This window comes from Lepisma saccharinum, chromosome 30 (genome assembly GCF_977018435.1).
Source record: "Lepisma saccharinum chromosome 30, izLepSacc3.1, whole genome shotgun sequence".
NCBI classification, from domain to species: domain Eukaryota; kingdom Metazoa; phylum Arthropoda; class Insecta; order Zygentoma; family Lepismatidae; genus Lepisma; species Lepisma saccharinum.
Window position 1 is genome coordinate 30,163,493 of NC_139258.1, and position 18,256 is coordinate 30,181,748.

Here is an 18,256-nt window from a genome sequence, read left to right on the forward strand (position 1 = left end):
TTTAAGAAATAGGTAGTTTATCTACTCCTTGATTCGTTACCGTCGTATCTCTCCCTTTCGGATATTTGTAATGATTGATTAGCTTAATTTTGCTTCGCTTTTTGTGTCACTTTTGGCTAATTTGCGAAGATCGGGATGAGTGAAAATATGATAAAGTTGATGAATGGACACTCACAAACATCCATGCTCAGGCCGGGAATCGTACCCGGGACCCGTGGTGTTGTAGCGCGATGTGAAAACCACTCCGCCACGGGGCCAGGCTGTAATGATAAGGATATATGTACGTATGTGTATAATGGGATGAATGAGAGAACATTGCTGACACTCATGCCAATGCCGGTTCTCAATTGAGGAACTAACAAACAGGGCTTTTCTTTAGATATTATATAAAATATTCTTTCACACCTATAAGACCTGTAAGACTTCCTAGAAACAGTGATTCGATTTATAGGAGCTAATAATTACATACATTTAGCTGTATATGCATTATGCTGTATAAATTCGTTATCGTTTGAACCTCTAACAGCCAACAGACAATGCACTGAATACATCCACCTTCCAGGCAGGCAGCAGGATATCATGTCAAGTCACAAGTTTGGCGACTCATGATTGGCTACTTACTTAAGCTGTTCGAGTAGACAGAGCGAAGCAGTACACTTGTTTTCGTTAGCTCGGTCCAGAGATACGTGGATAGAGTGTAGTATAAAATGATAGTGGGTGTGTCTTTGTGTGTGTGTCACATCCCAAGTGTGCCCGGAGTTGTCTTCAATGTGGGAACATTGCCGACCAACGTCATGAGAAAGTTGCCAAAACGAATCAGCGATCAGTTGAATTCTCTTCGACTGACATCGGGTGTTTTCGAGTCACAAGGCACCGAAAGTTCCTGGCGGGACGAAACAAATGAACGTCGGATACACAGAACGTTGCCAAACGTACTTGAGTGTGAGTTTGGTTTGAGTTCGTGTTTTAAGTCCACTTTATGCACAGTAAGGCTAATCGGGACTGGACCTACGGTTTAAAGTTGGATCCGAACCACTGTACCATGTGCCTCCACCGGGTATCGAACCCGGGACCCTCCAAACGTACTGTAACACGAGAGAGATTGAGTTGATGAGCGCCGTTATCGGATAAAAGTTGTACACCCAACGGCGAAAGAAACAGTAGGCGAATTGTCCACCACCATTTTAATTCGGTCTGAATTACACTATATGATGACAATGAATTGAAATAATGACTTCAATAAGCAAAGAACAATTCATGCTTCGAACCAATATAGTTTCATTCCTTAAAACAACACAGGATGTAGAATAAAAAAGTAATGAAAATAGCTGTGGACAATTTGCCTACCATTTTCTTTGCCGTTGACTGTACAATAGTACACAAAACACCCAAACGCTGTACAAACAAGCTAAGAAAACAACTGATAAAAAAAGACAGACGTACGCTTGGCAACGTTGTAACGGGAGAGCGATGTTACACCTACAGCTTTTGCTTCACAACTGAGGATGCTGACACTCATCGAGGCACACCACCCCGAAGAAGATTGGTGGACAGATGGAACTATGTAGAAAAGAAGTATGGCAGCCGCCACTTGAGCTCCCGATCAGTATAGTCTCGACTAGAATTCAATTATTTTATGTTCTTTCTCAACAAAACGCAGATGTTCGAGGATTATAGGAACTTTCATCGTGGTATTTCTGTGTTCTTTCAATATTAGGTTTTGGTTTTGGAACATGTACATGTAATTTTATATTTGATTTTTTTTAATATATACATTAATTCTCTTGCATTAATTATGAGCTTTTGTTTCAAGATAATTACATATTTTATTACTATTTGTAGTCCTTATCAGCAGTGGCGTATACTGAGCCTAAGGTCTAAGCTATCTGACGATGTCACGTGGTCCTAGGCTATGAATAGAAATAAGTTTACCAACTCCTAAAAAATCAGGTTGCCAACTCATAAGAAATCAGGTTGCCAACTCAGAAGAAATCAGGCTGCCAACTCATAAGAAATCAGGCTGCCAACTCATAAGAAACCAGGCTGCCAACTCATAAGAAACCAGGCTGCCAACTCATAAGAAATCAGGTTGCCAACTCATAAGAAATCAGGTTGCCAACTCATAAGAAATCAGGTTGCCAACTCATAAGAAATCAGGTTGCCAACTCATAAAAAATCAGGTTGCCAACTCATAAGAAATCAGGTTACCAACTCACTGATATTAATAATTTTATTTACAATTTTTGATCGATTTTTCTCCAGTATTTTATTCCCTAGACTTCAGGCTTCGCAAATAGCCTAACTAGCCTGGAATATACGCTCCTGCTTATCAGGTTCATGTAATAAATGTGCATTAGTTCTGACTGTGTGTGGATTAACTTTCTCACTATTGAGGATTACAGAAAATTGAATACAATATTAATATGTGCTATGCTTAAGATATACGATCAGATATGTACAGTTCACATCCCTACGTCGTATTCAGCAAACTCCTTCGCACTGGATTTGCCTGAAAAGGTTTTGTCGTTGATGTTGATGTTGAGATCGACGTATTCCGCTGATGGACAACCGTCGTGGTCGATGGCATCAAAATCTTCTGGATCAATGTTGTTGGACAGAAGACGTTGGCGAACCTAAAAAACAAATAAAATTATTTAAGATTAAAGTTTAAAAAATATATATACCTAACTAACTAACTAACTCTCTAATCTTCTTAAACCCGAATGTTTACGCCTGCAGCAGAGGACGTATTTAGGGGTGGGGTCCATGGGGCCAGAACCCCCCTCCCGAAAGACCTCCAAGTACTAAAAATAAATAATCAAAATAGAATTGTTTAGCATTTTCTTTATAGTCGATGGTTATTTTTCTCCACTAACTCATTGGAAGACAAGGAATTGGGATCATACTGCTTTGAAGGGCAGTTCCATGGATTTATGCACACTACTACCACAGATAAGGGTATATAACCTAACGTAACCTAACTTATATACCCTTATCTGTGCTAGTACTTATGATAATATGCATAAAATATTAATCAGAAACTTTACTTTTTGTCAATTAGATCTAACTCCTATTATTCAATAAATTTTCAGTTCCTTATCGATTTGACATAAATTTTGTTACCAGGGCAGTTGATATTATAAAATTTTGATAAGGTGCATAAAGAATACGTGTTGTTATATCTCTCTTTTTTTTACCAACGTTTTACATATTCACATAATAATACAATATTAATTAATTTACATATTTAATTAATAGTATTTAATTTTAATTAAATTATTTTATTTATATGATTATTATTATTATTATTGAGATACTGGGAAATGTATTTCTAGATACCTGCCTGACTACAACAACACAAGCCTTCCATCTGTCCCGTTGCTGGGCAAGATCAATCCAATCTTTTCCATCCTTAACGATTTCCTTTAAGTCCATCTCAACGTTATCCCTTCATCTTTGTCTTGGCTTTCCTACAAGTTTTCCCAACAAGAATCTTGTAAGCTCTCCTTTCCTCTCTTATTCGTACAGCATGACCTGCCCAGTCTTCTTGATTCTAATAATGTCTGGTATGGACATGAATACAAATTTTGTAGTTATATATATATATATATATATATATATATATATATATATATATATATATATATCGAGAGAGAGAGAGAGAGAGAGAGAGAGGTAATAAAATTCAATGCAAAACCCTATACTTGACAATGAACATTAACACTTGATCTCAGAAGCTATTGAATGTTGATTGATTGATTTGGTTTATTTTACTTCGATTTTCTGTCACTCTTGGCAAATCGCGAACAAGAGGATGAGTGATAATATGATGGAATTGCTGAAGTGACACACAAGGAACACAGATTCCTAGGTCGGGATTCGAACCTGGGGTCTCTGGCGTCGTAGGACGGTGTGCTAACAACTCCGCCACGAGGCTATTGAATGTTGAGGATCATTGTCGACAGGGTGCGAAATCACTGCAGATTGGTGGGGGGAAGAGCAGACAGACAGACACACACACACACTCTACATATATATATATTGTCATTAAATATGTGTCAATTATTAAATAATCAAATTATATTATAAAATATACACTATATTACATCAACTGTACTTCGTTTAAAATTCGATTGTAAATGGAAGATTTTAATGCACTATCAATGCTATGAACATGAACAATGATTTCCGTGACTAAGGGGGAGGGGTAAAAATTAAGAGACATTAAGAAGATAATAGTTTCATATATAAAATTCAATGTTATTTCGTATTTTATTAATATATTTACCTACTTTGTGGTAGCTGACGAAAGACGATGAGAAATGGAGAAGAAATAACAAGTCAGACTAATTCCTGTGTTCTAGAGATTGCTGGGTTCAGTGTCCTTTGGGATGAGGCTCTTTGTTGTCCCTTCTTTGTGTATTTTCGATATTATTTCAGCAAAGCAAAGTATTTTCTACTCCCAAACCAATTGTTTATGTTTGTTGTTAGAACAAGAACTATCTCCCTGGAAAAGTTTGGTGGGGGAATTCCTCTCTGTCCTCCCCGGGATATACTTTTATGAATTTTCACTCTTATATACACTCGGGGCACATGTGTTTTTGACTAAAAATATAACATGCAATGTTAATTTGAGATTATTCATTGTCTAATGCTTTTTCTTGTACTTATTTGGACACTGCGTTTGGAGAGAACATCTCTCATTGTCACTAACATTCTGAGAATTAAAAGTATAACACTTTCCTAGCAGTGTAACAATCATTAAAAATTGTTTAGAAAAATCACTTTCTCCATCTCATACTTTTTCCCTATTTCCGTATCTCTCTTTCTTCTCTGTCTTTCTTCCGCTCCAAACTTTCTTCCTACCTCTGTTTCTTCTTCTTCATTTCTCTATATCTCTTCCTTTCGGTCAGATTCTTCCTGTTCCATTTGTTTATCACTTGCTTTCAATTTCTCTTTCATTCTTTCGGTCCTCTTATCTCTCTCACACTCACTAAATGCCATTGTTACTCTACTATAAACAATTCTGAATAGCTGAATAGTTATTTTGAAAGTTATTTGCGTGGGCAAGAAGGCAGGGCTACAATTATTTTACATAGGCCAGAGTCCATCTTTCTCCACTCGATGACCAGGCCCCTGGTTCCAACTGGAAATCAATCCCAGTAATCATCATTCGTTATGGAAAAAAATAGATTATGATATCTTAGATTGGAGCGAGTAAATTGCAAATAAATGAAGGATGGCTGTGTTCCGTTTCGGACTGACAAAATTATGACCACATACCAATGCAGAATATGAAAATATAAAAACAACAGAAAACAAAGATGAATCGCTTGCGCATTGGTTTACAATGGGTGCTCCCAGGATCGCTCAACGTACGTGTAGTAGCAAGAGTGACTTCCTTTGTAGCAGAAATTTTATGGCCTGTTCTGAATGCAGAGTTGAGACGGAGCTTGTTTACAGTTGATAACAATTGACAATTATCTGGCGATCCATGCTTTTCATTCTCCCCCTCAGACTTGGCAGAAGGCTACGATATGCAACTGGCATAACTAAGGAATAACATTACTATACAGGACTATTCATAATGATGTCGACAAATGTAAACGCTCATAATTATATGAATGTAAATACATATCGAGGAAAAGCTTATATTAGCAGATAATTTACCTACAATGACAATTACAAATTCCAATATGTGCTCCACACGTCAAGAAGATAGTCAGATCTAGCCCATACTTTCTTCAGCATCTCCCGATCGACTTGTTTGATGGCCCTTCCCCCCCCCCCCCTCCCTTGCGATATGAATGCCACTTTTAAAATTTTATATTTCATACATATAATTTCATTTCAGTCAGAGTAATATATGTTAATTAATATAAGGCCGTTACACGCGTAACTTCAAACTGAAAGTGTGTTTATGAGGATCAACACTATTATGAGGGGAAATATGCCTCATTTGTCCCTGGAAAAAAAATGCATTTCTTGCCCTCCCCCCAACCCGATGGAAAATATCCTTCGGACGTCCATGGTAGAGAGTGGCGGGGAAAATACTTGGTCTCTTTCAAAATTCCAAAGAAGGAATCCAAAATTAATTAATTATTTTTCAGCAATGTTGTCACGTTCTTTTTTTAATAACCCTGAATAAGGTATTTCCACAATGTAAACTTTTATAATAAGCCACATTGTTGTCCATCATACTCTCAAAGATGTATTGTGTACGTGCCTTCAGTCCGTTATCTTGCAACTAGCAGACGAATATGCTGATCCACAGGAAGGAAGAGGATTTTATATTTAGCGAATTATGATGAATCACACGAGGCTAGATCTCCTGCTGGGTTTCCAGTTGGACTTGGATTAGTTGCGTGCTATTGGCTCAGCCGCTAGTTGTCGCCTCACACGATATTTGTTACCCTACTTGTCGGTATAGTTCTGTTCCCACAAGGCATTGCGCACAGCTAGGGTGACCAGACACATACATTCAAAAAAGAGGACAGAGCATGGTGAAAAAGGAGGACAAAGCCCAAGGAAAGAGGACATCGCAAAAAAATCGCAACACATTTGCCATTATAACTCTTAACTCTAGCTAACCCAAGGAAGGTGCAAAAGGGGGAGGAAGGGTGGCTGTCAGACCCATCACCTCTTCATAAAGACATAAATGTAACGTATATAGAGAGATACCTAGGGATCTAAATGAACCGGAGCTGACCGGAACAGCGTTCCGGTTTCATGAATATCTGGAACCTTCCCGTTCCGTCTCAGAGATAAAAAACAGACAACAGCATGATAACGAAAGTAAAGGGTTCCGTTTTGTGCAAATTTCCATTTTGAACCCTAGGCTGCGCCGAACAGAATTTTTTTTGACGAAATCGGCACTGGAAATGTTTTTAAATCCCTGCAATCGGGATGGGAAAAATTCGCAATTTCAGGACGGAAAATGCTCAAAATTTCCCGACACTGCGGAAATCTCGATTTCTACACGCCATATCCCATTCAGTGGTTGTTTCTTGTTTCTTTTTTTTTGTATTTCTGAAATAAAAAATAAATTTCAAGAAGTTTCAATCACATACAATCCAGAAAACATCAAGAATTTATCACTTTTTAAAATGTCAATTTGGAATCCTGACTGTTCGGGATCGTTTAATCTATTTCCAAAACTGAATTAATATTATATGTATGTTTAGGTTGGGACAAGAAATATAATTTTATTGCCGTGAACATTTTTGGCACTCTTTCATCAACAGGGGAAAGTGACTGACTGTACCACACTACATATTGGTAACTATACTATGTGATACTCCCAGCTAGATCCGAGGGATCTGCTGACCAACGACAAGTGCGGTCCTCCATTCATATTGGGGGTTAGGCGTAGAGCTGACAACTCTGCACTGTAAAAAAAAATGTCAAGAAACAACAATATGAGGCCATGGATGTTCCCAAGGTAAAATATTCCAGAGGTAAAATAGTCCCCCATTCGGATCTCCGGGCGGGGACTACTTTGGGAGATCCCTGAACTAAGAATAAGATGTATATTAGGTCGAAACCAAGTGTTAGGTAATAATCATAATCTAATTATTGATAACAACTTGTTTGAACCAGTTTCCAAATTCAAGTAGTTAGGAGTAACACTAACAAATGAAAATGATATTAAGGAGGAAATAAAAAGCAGGCTTAATTCAGGAAATTCATGTTACTTTTCTCTTCATAAACTTTTGTCTTCACGTTTAATATCTAAGAAACTAAAAGTTAAAATATACAAAACATTAATTTTGCCTGTAATATTATATGGATGGGAAACTTTGTCCCTTACATTGAAAGTGGAAGAGAGAGAAAAAAAGACATGAAGGAAAGTATAGGGAATGGGAATAATAAAAGTCTGATAGAGAAAGAAAAGAGGACAGAAATAAAGAGAAGGAGACAGAATGGAAGAGAGAAGGGAAGAAAATATAAATAAAGAGAGAAAAGGAAAGAAAATAGAGATAGGGATAATGAAACAGAGGCAGAGGGGAAAAAAGAAAAACCTTAGTATCGCGTATGTATGCCTCGTAACGGAATTTCAGAGATTGTATAACAGTATGCTCTCTTATGATACGGATGACATGTTTGGATAAAGTGATGGTAGATCAGCTCTCAGATGTTCAAATGATGATCCTTATGCATGGATACATTCTCTGTGCAGCACATTCACTATGGCCTATGCTGTATACTATTTCCAAAAAAGGAGGACATTTACAGATTTCTATAAAATCCGCCCGGACGCCGGACAGACACCTAAAAAGGAGGACATGCCCGGATAAAAGAGGACGTCTGGTCACCCTACGCACAGCAAACAAGCTAACAAGATGGACGAGCGATTTGAAGAACGTTGTAGAATAGCTACTGTTAAAATTAAAAATTAAAATTAAAAGAATTAATGGAAAAGTATGGGCTAGAAATTGGCTGGAAAGAAAATATGGTGATCAATGCGTACTCAACAAGCTTTTTAATGAACTCGGGTATGCATATTCACACATGAGATTCGCAAGATTCATGCATAAAAAATGTCAAACATTTACTACACTTGTAATAATAAGGATTTTTATGCTAATCACATTTGTCGCGTACAGATCTATCGCTTTCTATAAATTCCTAAATATTAACGAACTGAACACGAATGCAATCATCTCTGCTTATCAAAACAACAAACCACAGACAAAACACTTTCCTTTGTCAAACTCACATGGCCAAACTTTCGCTCTCGTTGGCTGTTCCAAAGAATCTAGCAGAGAAAGCCATTGCAAATAGAACATGGCCTAGTCGTCAAAATCAGTCAAGCAGCCAGCCCGGAGGCCAAGATTTCAAGCCAGTCCAGCGCCAACTAGGGAATTCCTACTGGAAATCCAGTTCCGTGTGATTCTGCCTTTAGCTGTCGCTTCATCTCAACAAACCAGGTGGTAAGTGGCTCCACAGTGGCTCTACATATTGCTATTATGTTCAGCAATCCTGGGCATCCATTAGTGAATGAAAGTACAGATTTTTCATTATACAGTAAAACCTCGTTAATGCGGAATAATGGGGGGATAAGTTGACCGGTTTAACGAAAGTCAGGATTAACTGAAATAACCTAAAAGAACAGTAGAAAGTGCATTAAAACTCTGTTTATAGCAACAAAACACGTTTGTTATGGTGTATTTAAAGGGCATAGGCCTAAATACAGTGTACAGTAGGCTACAGTACAAAGTCTGCAGGAAACAAAATTTCATAAGTGGTTGACTGCCTTTTCTTTGGGAAGTTCTCTTGTTGACTTCTAGCCGCATTTAAAAACTTGCATTGTGCTTTTTTTTGTTGCCTGTCCGGATTAAGCGAAGTCCGGATTAACGAGGTTTTACTGTATTTGTGTGTAACAATAGAACATCTCTCTTACCTTATCTATATACATGTTGTCCAAAGTTGGTTTCCGTGACAAAATAGATGCAGATCGACGATGAGCGAGTGCGGTTAGTTTCTGGCATGTGAAGATGGCGCCGTAGGTCTCATAGTCTGTGAGGAACACTATGTAGGAAGCGGTCCCGGCTACACCTGCAAGAAAAAGCTCACTATACCATACACAAATTAACAGGTCTAGGATTTTCATGACCCAAATAAACAAAATGCAGTAAAACCTAGTTAATTCGGACTAATGGGGGAAAAGTTTAACGAAAGTCCAGGTTAACTAAAATACAGTGGCGTCGCGTGCGGTTCGCATACGAGTGTTGACAATAATGTTTACTCCTCTCCCTTGTAACTTCATCTTAATTGAAAAAGTGAGAATAACAGTTCAATTTATTTTCAACAATTTTCCCCCAAATTCACGCTATATTTGAAGTAATACAAGAAGGACCTAGGGGAAATTGTCCCTCTCCCCCTTAAAATCCGCCAGGTTTAGCGAATTCTCGCTAAAGTTTGCAACTATGTAGCAGACATTTTCGAGTCCCCCTAGACATGCCTTGAATATGCTGCACTCTGGTGCCGAATGTAAGAAGTATTTCCGCTTGCATCAGTGTTCGCACAGCGAAGTGAACATCTTCAGGATATAGTGGCCAACAGCCTCTTAGCTGTCAGCTCTATACGACACGCACAGCAATTGTGTTCAACGCCCTCCGTGGAACACCGTGGGAGTCAGTGTTACCAACTATGTAGAGGAGTTATCGACGTGAAGGAAGTCGTGTCAGAGTAAATTGTGTGTATATACTCGTACATCAAACATAGTATTTCTTCGAATAAATATACGTATGTGTGTGTGCATTTAATATGTACGTAATTTAAGACATATACATGAGTGTTCGTGTGCTCGTGCGAACATTATCAGGCGACGCGCCTGCGTAAAATAACCTAATAGAACAGTAGAAAGTGCATTAAAACTACGTTTATAGCAACAAAACACGTTTATTGTGGTGTATTTAAAGGGCATAGGCCTAAATACACTATACAGTACAGTAAAATGTAAAGCAATACGACAATGCAGTACGTACATACGCGTTTGCACGGCCACGTATTATAGTGACCAGAGTTTTAGGAGAATATGCCGACGGTATTCTAGAGTCAATGCGGCTTCTTCCCGAAAGTCAGAATGTCATCAGTGGTTGACTGCCTTTTCTTTGAGAAGTTCTCCCATGGACGTTGGATGTACGTATTCTTAGCCGTTACGGAGCACTATGACGAATGCGATTGTTGACTTCTAGCCACATTTAAAACCTTGCATTCTGCTTTCTTTTTTGCCTTTTGCCTGTCTGGATTAAGCGAAGTCCGGCTTATCGGGGTCCAAATTAACGATGTTTTATGTATGCACGTATACTTAAAAATGTCCTTAAATATACTCTAAACATATCTTAACAAAAATAGACCTCAAATTTCTAATCTTTAACTTGTGTTCTATACAGGGTGAGTTATTGTTGTAAGATTTTTTTAAAAAAGAAAGAATTAAATTGGAAGTACATTGGACTATTGCTCAAATATTTTCCCATACTTATTAGTTCGCCTTATGATTCCTGAGTTGTGTGCAAGTTTTGAAAAGTAAATGATACCCTACTGCCAATCAACACTTTGAAGCTAGGAGAGCTACTTTCTACTTCGCATGAGTGGAGCAAACTTAATCCACTCGGAAAGAGCAAAATGTTGAGGAAGTTCTTTATACCTTGAAGAAGGGAAGATATTGCGAATAGGCAAAAATTGTAAGAAAAGATTAAAAAGGTAAAATATATGCTCCACCCCAACTCAGTGTTTGGACCAGTGTTGTTAAAGGTCCAGGAATTTTAAATAAATTCAATTTCGGTCCAGGAGAGAAAATCAGCAAGCGTAAATGGGTTCTGGACCGTAATGAACCTTTTTATCTGTAAAGTATTTCAGTTCGGTCCAGGGACCTTTCTTCCAGATCAATTTAAGTACGGTCCGGGAACCTTCTTTTCGGCTCAATTTAAATACGGTCCAGGAAACAATACGCAACTTGGACCGAATTTAAATTGTCCGGGCCCACCTAATAATTTGTCGTCTTGTAATTATTATTATTATTATTATTATTATTATTATTATTATTATTATTATATTTGTTATTGTTATACATTTGCTATACAATAGTAAGGATGAGCTGGTGGTGTGCATTAATATCATGAGGATTTATGAGATTTCTTTAAACTTATAAGAAACCAATGTTCTTCAAAAGTTGGCGCCTCTGGCAGCTTTCTAGAAGGGCGGCATACACAATAAGATATTTCGTATATTTAGAACTTTCCATTATCAAAACAGACAATTGGGAATCATTTTAAGATGGTTTACATTTACCAGTCTGTTTTTTTTCCCCGACTTTTCAGTGTTTTTATTTGAAAATGTTTATTTTATAATAATTTCGGTAGTGGAGCATCATCAGCCCCCTCTACGTACGCCAGTGGTACGGTGTGGAACATTGCTGTTGATTGCTTCGTTCACTAGTGACATTTGTCGCGTACCTTGACATTTCGGTGTGAAATGTGTATATTGAGCCGATACCACATTGAACCGATACCGATACTGATGTCGATACTCTCACAGATTCCCACCGATACCGATACTCTCAGATTCCCACCGATACCGATACTCTTACATTCCCACCAATATCGATACTCTCACAGATTCCCACCGATACCGATACTCTCACAGATTCGCACCGATACCGATACTCTCAGATTCTCATCGATACCGATACTCTCAGATTCCCACCGATACCGATACTGATGCCGATACTCTCCCAGATTTCCACCGACACCGATACCGATACTCTCAGATTCCCACCGATACCGATACTGATGTCGATACTCTCACAGATTCCCACCGATACCGATACTCTCAGATTCCCACCGATACCGATACTCTTACATTCCCACCAATATCGATACTCTCACAGATTCCCACCGATACCGATACTCTCACAGATTCGCGCCGATACCGATACTCTCAGATTCTCATCGATACCGATACTCTCAGATTCCCACCGATACCGATACTGATGCCGATACTCTCCCAGATTTCCACCGACACCGATACCGATACTCTCAGGTTCCCACCGATACCGATACTCTTACATTCCCACCGATAAAGATACTCTCACAGATTCCCACCGATACCGATACTCTCAGATTCTCATCGATACCGATACTCTTACATTCCCACCGATACCGATACTCTCACAGATTCGCGCCGATACCGATACTCTCAGATTCTCATCGATACCGATACTCTCAGATTCCCACCGATACCGATACTGATGCCGATACTCTCCCAGATTTCCACCGACACCGATACCGATACTCTCAGGTTCCCACCGATACCGATACTCTTACATTCCCACCGATAAAGATACTCTCACAGATTCCCACCGATACCGATACTCTCAGATTCCCACCGATACCGATACTCTTACATTCCCACCAATATCGATACTCTCACAGATTCCCACCGATACCGATACTCTCACAGATTCGCACCGATACCGATACTCTCAGATTCTCATCGATACCGATACTCTCAGATTCCCACCGATACCGATACTGATGCCGATACTCTCCCAGATTTCCACCGACACCGATACCGATACTCTCAGATTCCCACCGATACCGATACTGATGCCGATACTCTCCCAGATTTCCACCGACACCGATACCGATACTCTCAGGTTCCCACCGATACCGATACTCTTACATTCCCACCGATACCGATACTCTCAGATTCCCACCGATACCGATACTCTTACATTCCCACCAATATCGATACTCTCACAGATTCCCACCGATACCGATACTCTCACAGATTCGCACCGATACCGATACTCTCAGATTCTCATCGATACCGATACTCTCAGATTCCCACCGATACCGATACTGATGCCGATACTCTCCCAGATTTCCACCGACACCGATACCGATACTCTCAGGTTCCCACCGATACCGATACTCTTACATTCCCACCGATACCGATACTCTCACAGATTCCCACCGATACCGATACTCTCAGATTCCCACCGATACCGATACTCTTACATTCCCACCAATATCGATACTCTCACAGATTCCCACCGATACCGATACTCTCAAAGATTCGCACCGATGCCGATACTCTCAGATTCTCATCGATACCGATACTCTCAGATTCCCACCGATACCGATACTGATGCCGATACTCTCCCAGATTTCCACCGACACCGATACCGATAGTCTCAGGTTCCCACCGATACCGATACTCTTACATTCCCACCGATAAAGATACTCTCACAGATTCCCACCAATATCGATACTCTCACAGATTCCCACCGATACCGATACTCTCACAGATTCGCGCCGATACCGATACTCTCAGATTCTCATCGATACCGATACTCTCAGATTCCCACCGATACCGATACTGATGCCGATACTCTCCCAGATTTCCACCGACACCGATACCGATACTCTCAGGTTCCCACCGATACCGATACTCTTACATTCCCACCGATACCGATACTCTCAAATTCCCACCGATACCGATACTCTTACATTCCCACCAATATCGATACTCTCACAGATTCCCACCGATACCGATACTCTCACAGATTCGCACGATACCAATACTCTCAGATTCTCATCGATACCGATACTCTCAGATTCCCACCGATACCGATACTGATGCCGATACTCTCCCAGATTTCCACCGACACCGATACCGATACTCTCAGGTTCCCACCGATACCGATACTCTTACATTCCCACCGATACCGATACTCTCACAGATTCCCACCGATACCGATACTCTCAGATTCCCACCGATACCGATACTCTTACATTCCCACCAATATCGATACTCTCACAGATTCCCACCGATACCGATACTCTCAAAGATTCGCACCGATGCCGATACTCTCAGATTCTCATCGATACCGATACTCTCAGATTCCCACCGATACCGATACTGATGCCGATACTCTCCCAGATTTCCACCGACACCGATACCGATACTCTCAGGTTCCCACCGATACCGATACTCTTACATTCCCACCGATAAAGATACTCTCACAGATTCCCACCGATACCGATACTCTCAGATTCCCACCGATACCGATACTCTTACATTCCCACCAATATCGATACTCTCACAGATTCCCACCGATACCGATACTCTCAAAGATTCGCACCGATGCCGATACTCTCAGATTCTCATCGATACCGATACTCTCAGATTCCCACCGATACCGATACTGATGCCGATACTCTCCCAGATTTCCACCGACACCGATACCGATACTCTCAGGTTCCCACCGATACCGATACTCTTACATTCCCACCGATAAAGATACTCTCACAGATTCCCACCGATACCGATACTCTCAGATTCCCACCGATACCGATACTCTTACATTCCCACCAATATCGATACTCTCACAGATTTCCACCGATACCGATGCCGATACTCTCACAGATTCCCACCGACACCGATACTCTCTCAGATTCCCACCGATACCGATACTCTCACAGATTCGCACCGATACCGATACTCTCAGATTCTCATCGATACCGATACTCTCAGATTCCCACCGATACCGATACTGATGCCGATACTCTCCCAGATTTCCACCGACACCGATACCGATACTCTCAGGTTCCCACCGATACCGATACTCTTACATTCCCACCGATACCGATACTCTCACAGATTCCCACCGATACCGATACTCTCAGATTCCCACCGATACCGATACTCTTACATTCCCACCAATATCGATACTCTCACAGATTCCCACCGATACCGATACTGTCACAGATTCGCACCGATACCGATACTCTCAGATTCTCATCGATACCGATACTCTCAGATTCCCACCGATACCGATACTGATGCCGATACTCTCCCAGATTTCCACCGACACCGATACCGATACTCTCAGGTTCCCACCGATACCGATACTCTTACATTCCCACCGATACCGATACTCTCACAGATTCCCACCGATACCGATACTCTCAGATTCCCACCGATACCGATACTCTTACATTCCCACCAATATCGATACTCTCACAGATTCCCACCGATACCGATACTCTCACAGATTCGCACCGATGCCAATACTCTCAGATTCTCATCGATACCGATACTCTCAGATTCCCACCGATACCGATACTGATGCCGATACTCTCCCAGATTTCCACCGACACCAATACCGATACACTCAGGTTCCCACCGATACCGATACTCTTACATTCCCACCGATACCGATACTCTCACAGATTCCCACCGATACCGATACTCTCAGATTCCCACCGATACCGATACTCTTACATTCCCACCAATATCGATACTCTCACAGATTCCCACCGATACCGATGCCGATACTCTCACAGATTCCCACCGACACCGATACTCTCTCAGATTCCCACCGATACCGATACTCTCATAGATTCCCACCGATACCGATACTCTCAGATTCCCACCGATACCGATACTGTTACATTCCCACCGATACCGATACTCTCACAGATTCGCGCCGATACCGATACTCTCAGATTCCCACCGATACCGATACTCTCAGATTCCCACCGATACCGATATTCTCTCAGATTCCCACCGATACCGATACTCTCAGATTCCCACCGATACCGATACTCTCAGATTCCCACCGATACCGATACTCTTACATTCCCACCAATATCGATACTCTCACAGATTCCCACCGATACCGATGCCGATACTCTCACAGATTCCCACCGACACCGATACTCTCTCAGATTCCCACCGATACCGATACTCTCATAGATTCCCACCGATACCGATACTCTCACAGATTCGCACCGATACCGATATTCTCTCAGATTCCCACCGATACCGATACTCTCAGATTCCCACCGATACCGATACTGATGCCGATACTCTCCCAGATTTCCACCGACACCAATACCGATACACTCAGGTTCCCACCGATACCGATACTCTTACATTCCCACCGATACCGATACTCTCACAGATTCCCACCGATACCGATACTCTCAGATTCCCACCGATACCGATACTCTTACATTCCCACCAATATCGATACTCTCACAGATTCCCACCGATACCGATGCCGATACTCTCACAGATTCCCACCGACACCGATACTCTCTCAGATTCCCACCGATACCGATACTCTCATAGATTCCCACCGATACCGATACTCTCAGATTCCCACCGATACCGATACTGTTACATTCCCACCGATACCGATACTCTCACAGATTCGCGCCGATACCGATACTCTCAGATTCCCACCGATACCGATACTCTCAGATTCCCACCGATACCGATATTCTCTCAGATTCCCACCGATACCGATACTCTCAGATTCCCACCGATACCGATACTCTTACATTCCCACCAATATCGATACTCTCACAGATTCCCACCGATACCGATGCCGATACTCTCACAGATTCCCACCGACACCGATACTCTCTCAGATTCCCACCGATACCGATACTCTCATAGATTCCCACCGATACCGATACTCTCACAGATTCGCACCGATACCGATATTCTCTCAGATTCCCACCGATACCGATACTCTCAGATTCCCACCGATACCGATACTCTCACATTCCCACCGATACCGATACTCTCACAGATTCCCACCAATACCGATACTCTTACAGATTCCCACCGATACCGATACCGATACTCTCACAGATTCTCACCGATACCGAAACCGATACTCTCAGATTCCCACCGATACCGATACCGATACTTGAAAATTTCAATCATTGCAAGTTATTCAAGATATTCTTTAACAATAATGCATAAGTATTCCAATGTAATTTTATGCATAAATTGACCAAGATTTTTGCTTTAAAATATGCAAAAATCACATGTCATGTCATCACGAAATTATGTTCTTTCACACAAAACTGGTGAAAAATAAAGAGAAACTTCTAATTTTGCATAATTTCCAGGATAATTAGACTTCGAGAAAGTGTCGAGAGGCATTTTTGTTGAGCCCGTAAAAGACCAAAATGCTGGAAAAGTATCGGGCGATATCGGTAAATAAATTCCCACCGATACCGATACATCGGCATCGGTATCGGTATCGGTTCAGCTCTAGTATAGATTCTAACAGTGTGTATTCGGTTTATTTTGTGAAATAAGGTTAAGATAATTTGATAAAAGCTTATATTTTCTTACTGAGAGGAAACTGCACAACCATATCTCCAGCCCTGTCCTGATTTTGGACCTGAAGTACTCCTGTGTAGTGGTACATGTTATCGACGCTGAGGAACCCCATCAAGAAATTCTCGCTGACCTGTTCCACTCGAAGCTTTCCGTCCTCATTGCGAGTGAAGTTGTACGTCAGGCACCGATTTGAAGTCGAGAATTTGTGGATCACGTACCATTTGCCTAGAAACTAAGAGAAAGCATTGCATTGAGTAGAATTTTGTTATGGTAAGGTGAAGGCAGTTTTGAACAAAATGAAATGAATCGTACTCTTGAAGAGAACATGTATGATAATTTGTGAAAAAATGCAAAAAGAAAAATCATAATCTCAATCATCGTTATTTATCCATTGACCAATTATTACAAGTGTATTGACATCGTCAAGATAACTTTGTTAACTTTGTTTTGGGACCACAAGGGGCCAATTCTTGAACATTACATGCCCAGAGGTCATAATAATGTAAACAGTACCACCTACTCCAACGTTTTGCGCGAAAAACTGAAACCAGCCATTCTGCAGAGACGACGTGGTCTGGTGTGCTTTTTTGCTCCATGACAA

General features: G+C 40.8%; 1 protein-coding gene across 1 annotated transcript in view; it reads right to left on the reverse strand.

Moving 5' to 3' along the window:
• Nucleotides 1–2,212: 2,212 nt before the first annotated feature.
• LOC145981839 (apolipoprotein D-like) overlaps nucleotides 2,213–18,256 on the reverse strand; it is a 28,110-nt gene continuing 12,066 nt past the window's right edge. Inside the window, exons 3-5 of the mRNA XM_083115280.1 lie at nucleotides 17,668–17,887; nucleotides 9,404–9,558; nucleotides 2,213–2,633 (exon numbers count right to left, since the gene is read on the reverse strand). Of these exons, the coding sequence (XP_082971406.1) occupies nucleotides 2,463–2,633; nucleotides 9,404–9,558; nucleotides 17,668–17,887 (546 nt within the window). The 3' untranslated portion in view covers nucleotides 2,213–2,462. The remainder of the gene's footprint in view (nucleotides 2,634–9,403; nucleotides 9,559–17,667; nucleotides 17,888–18,256) is intronic.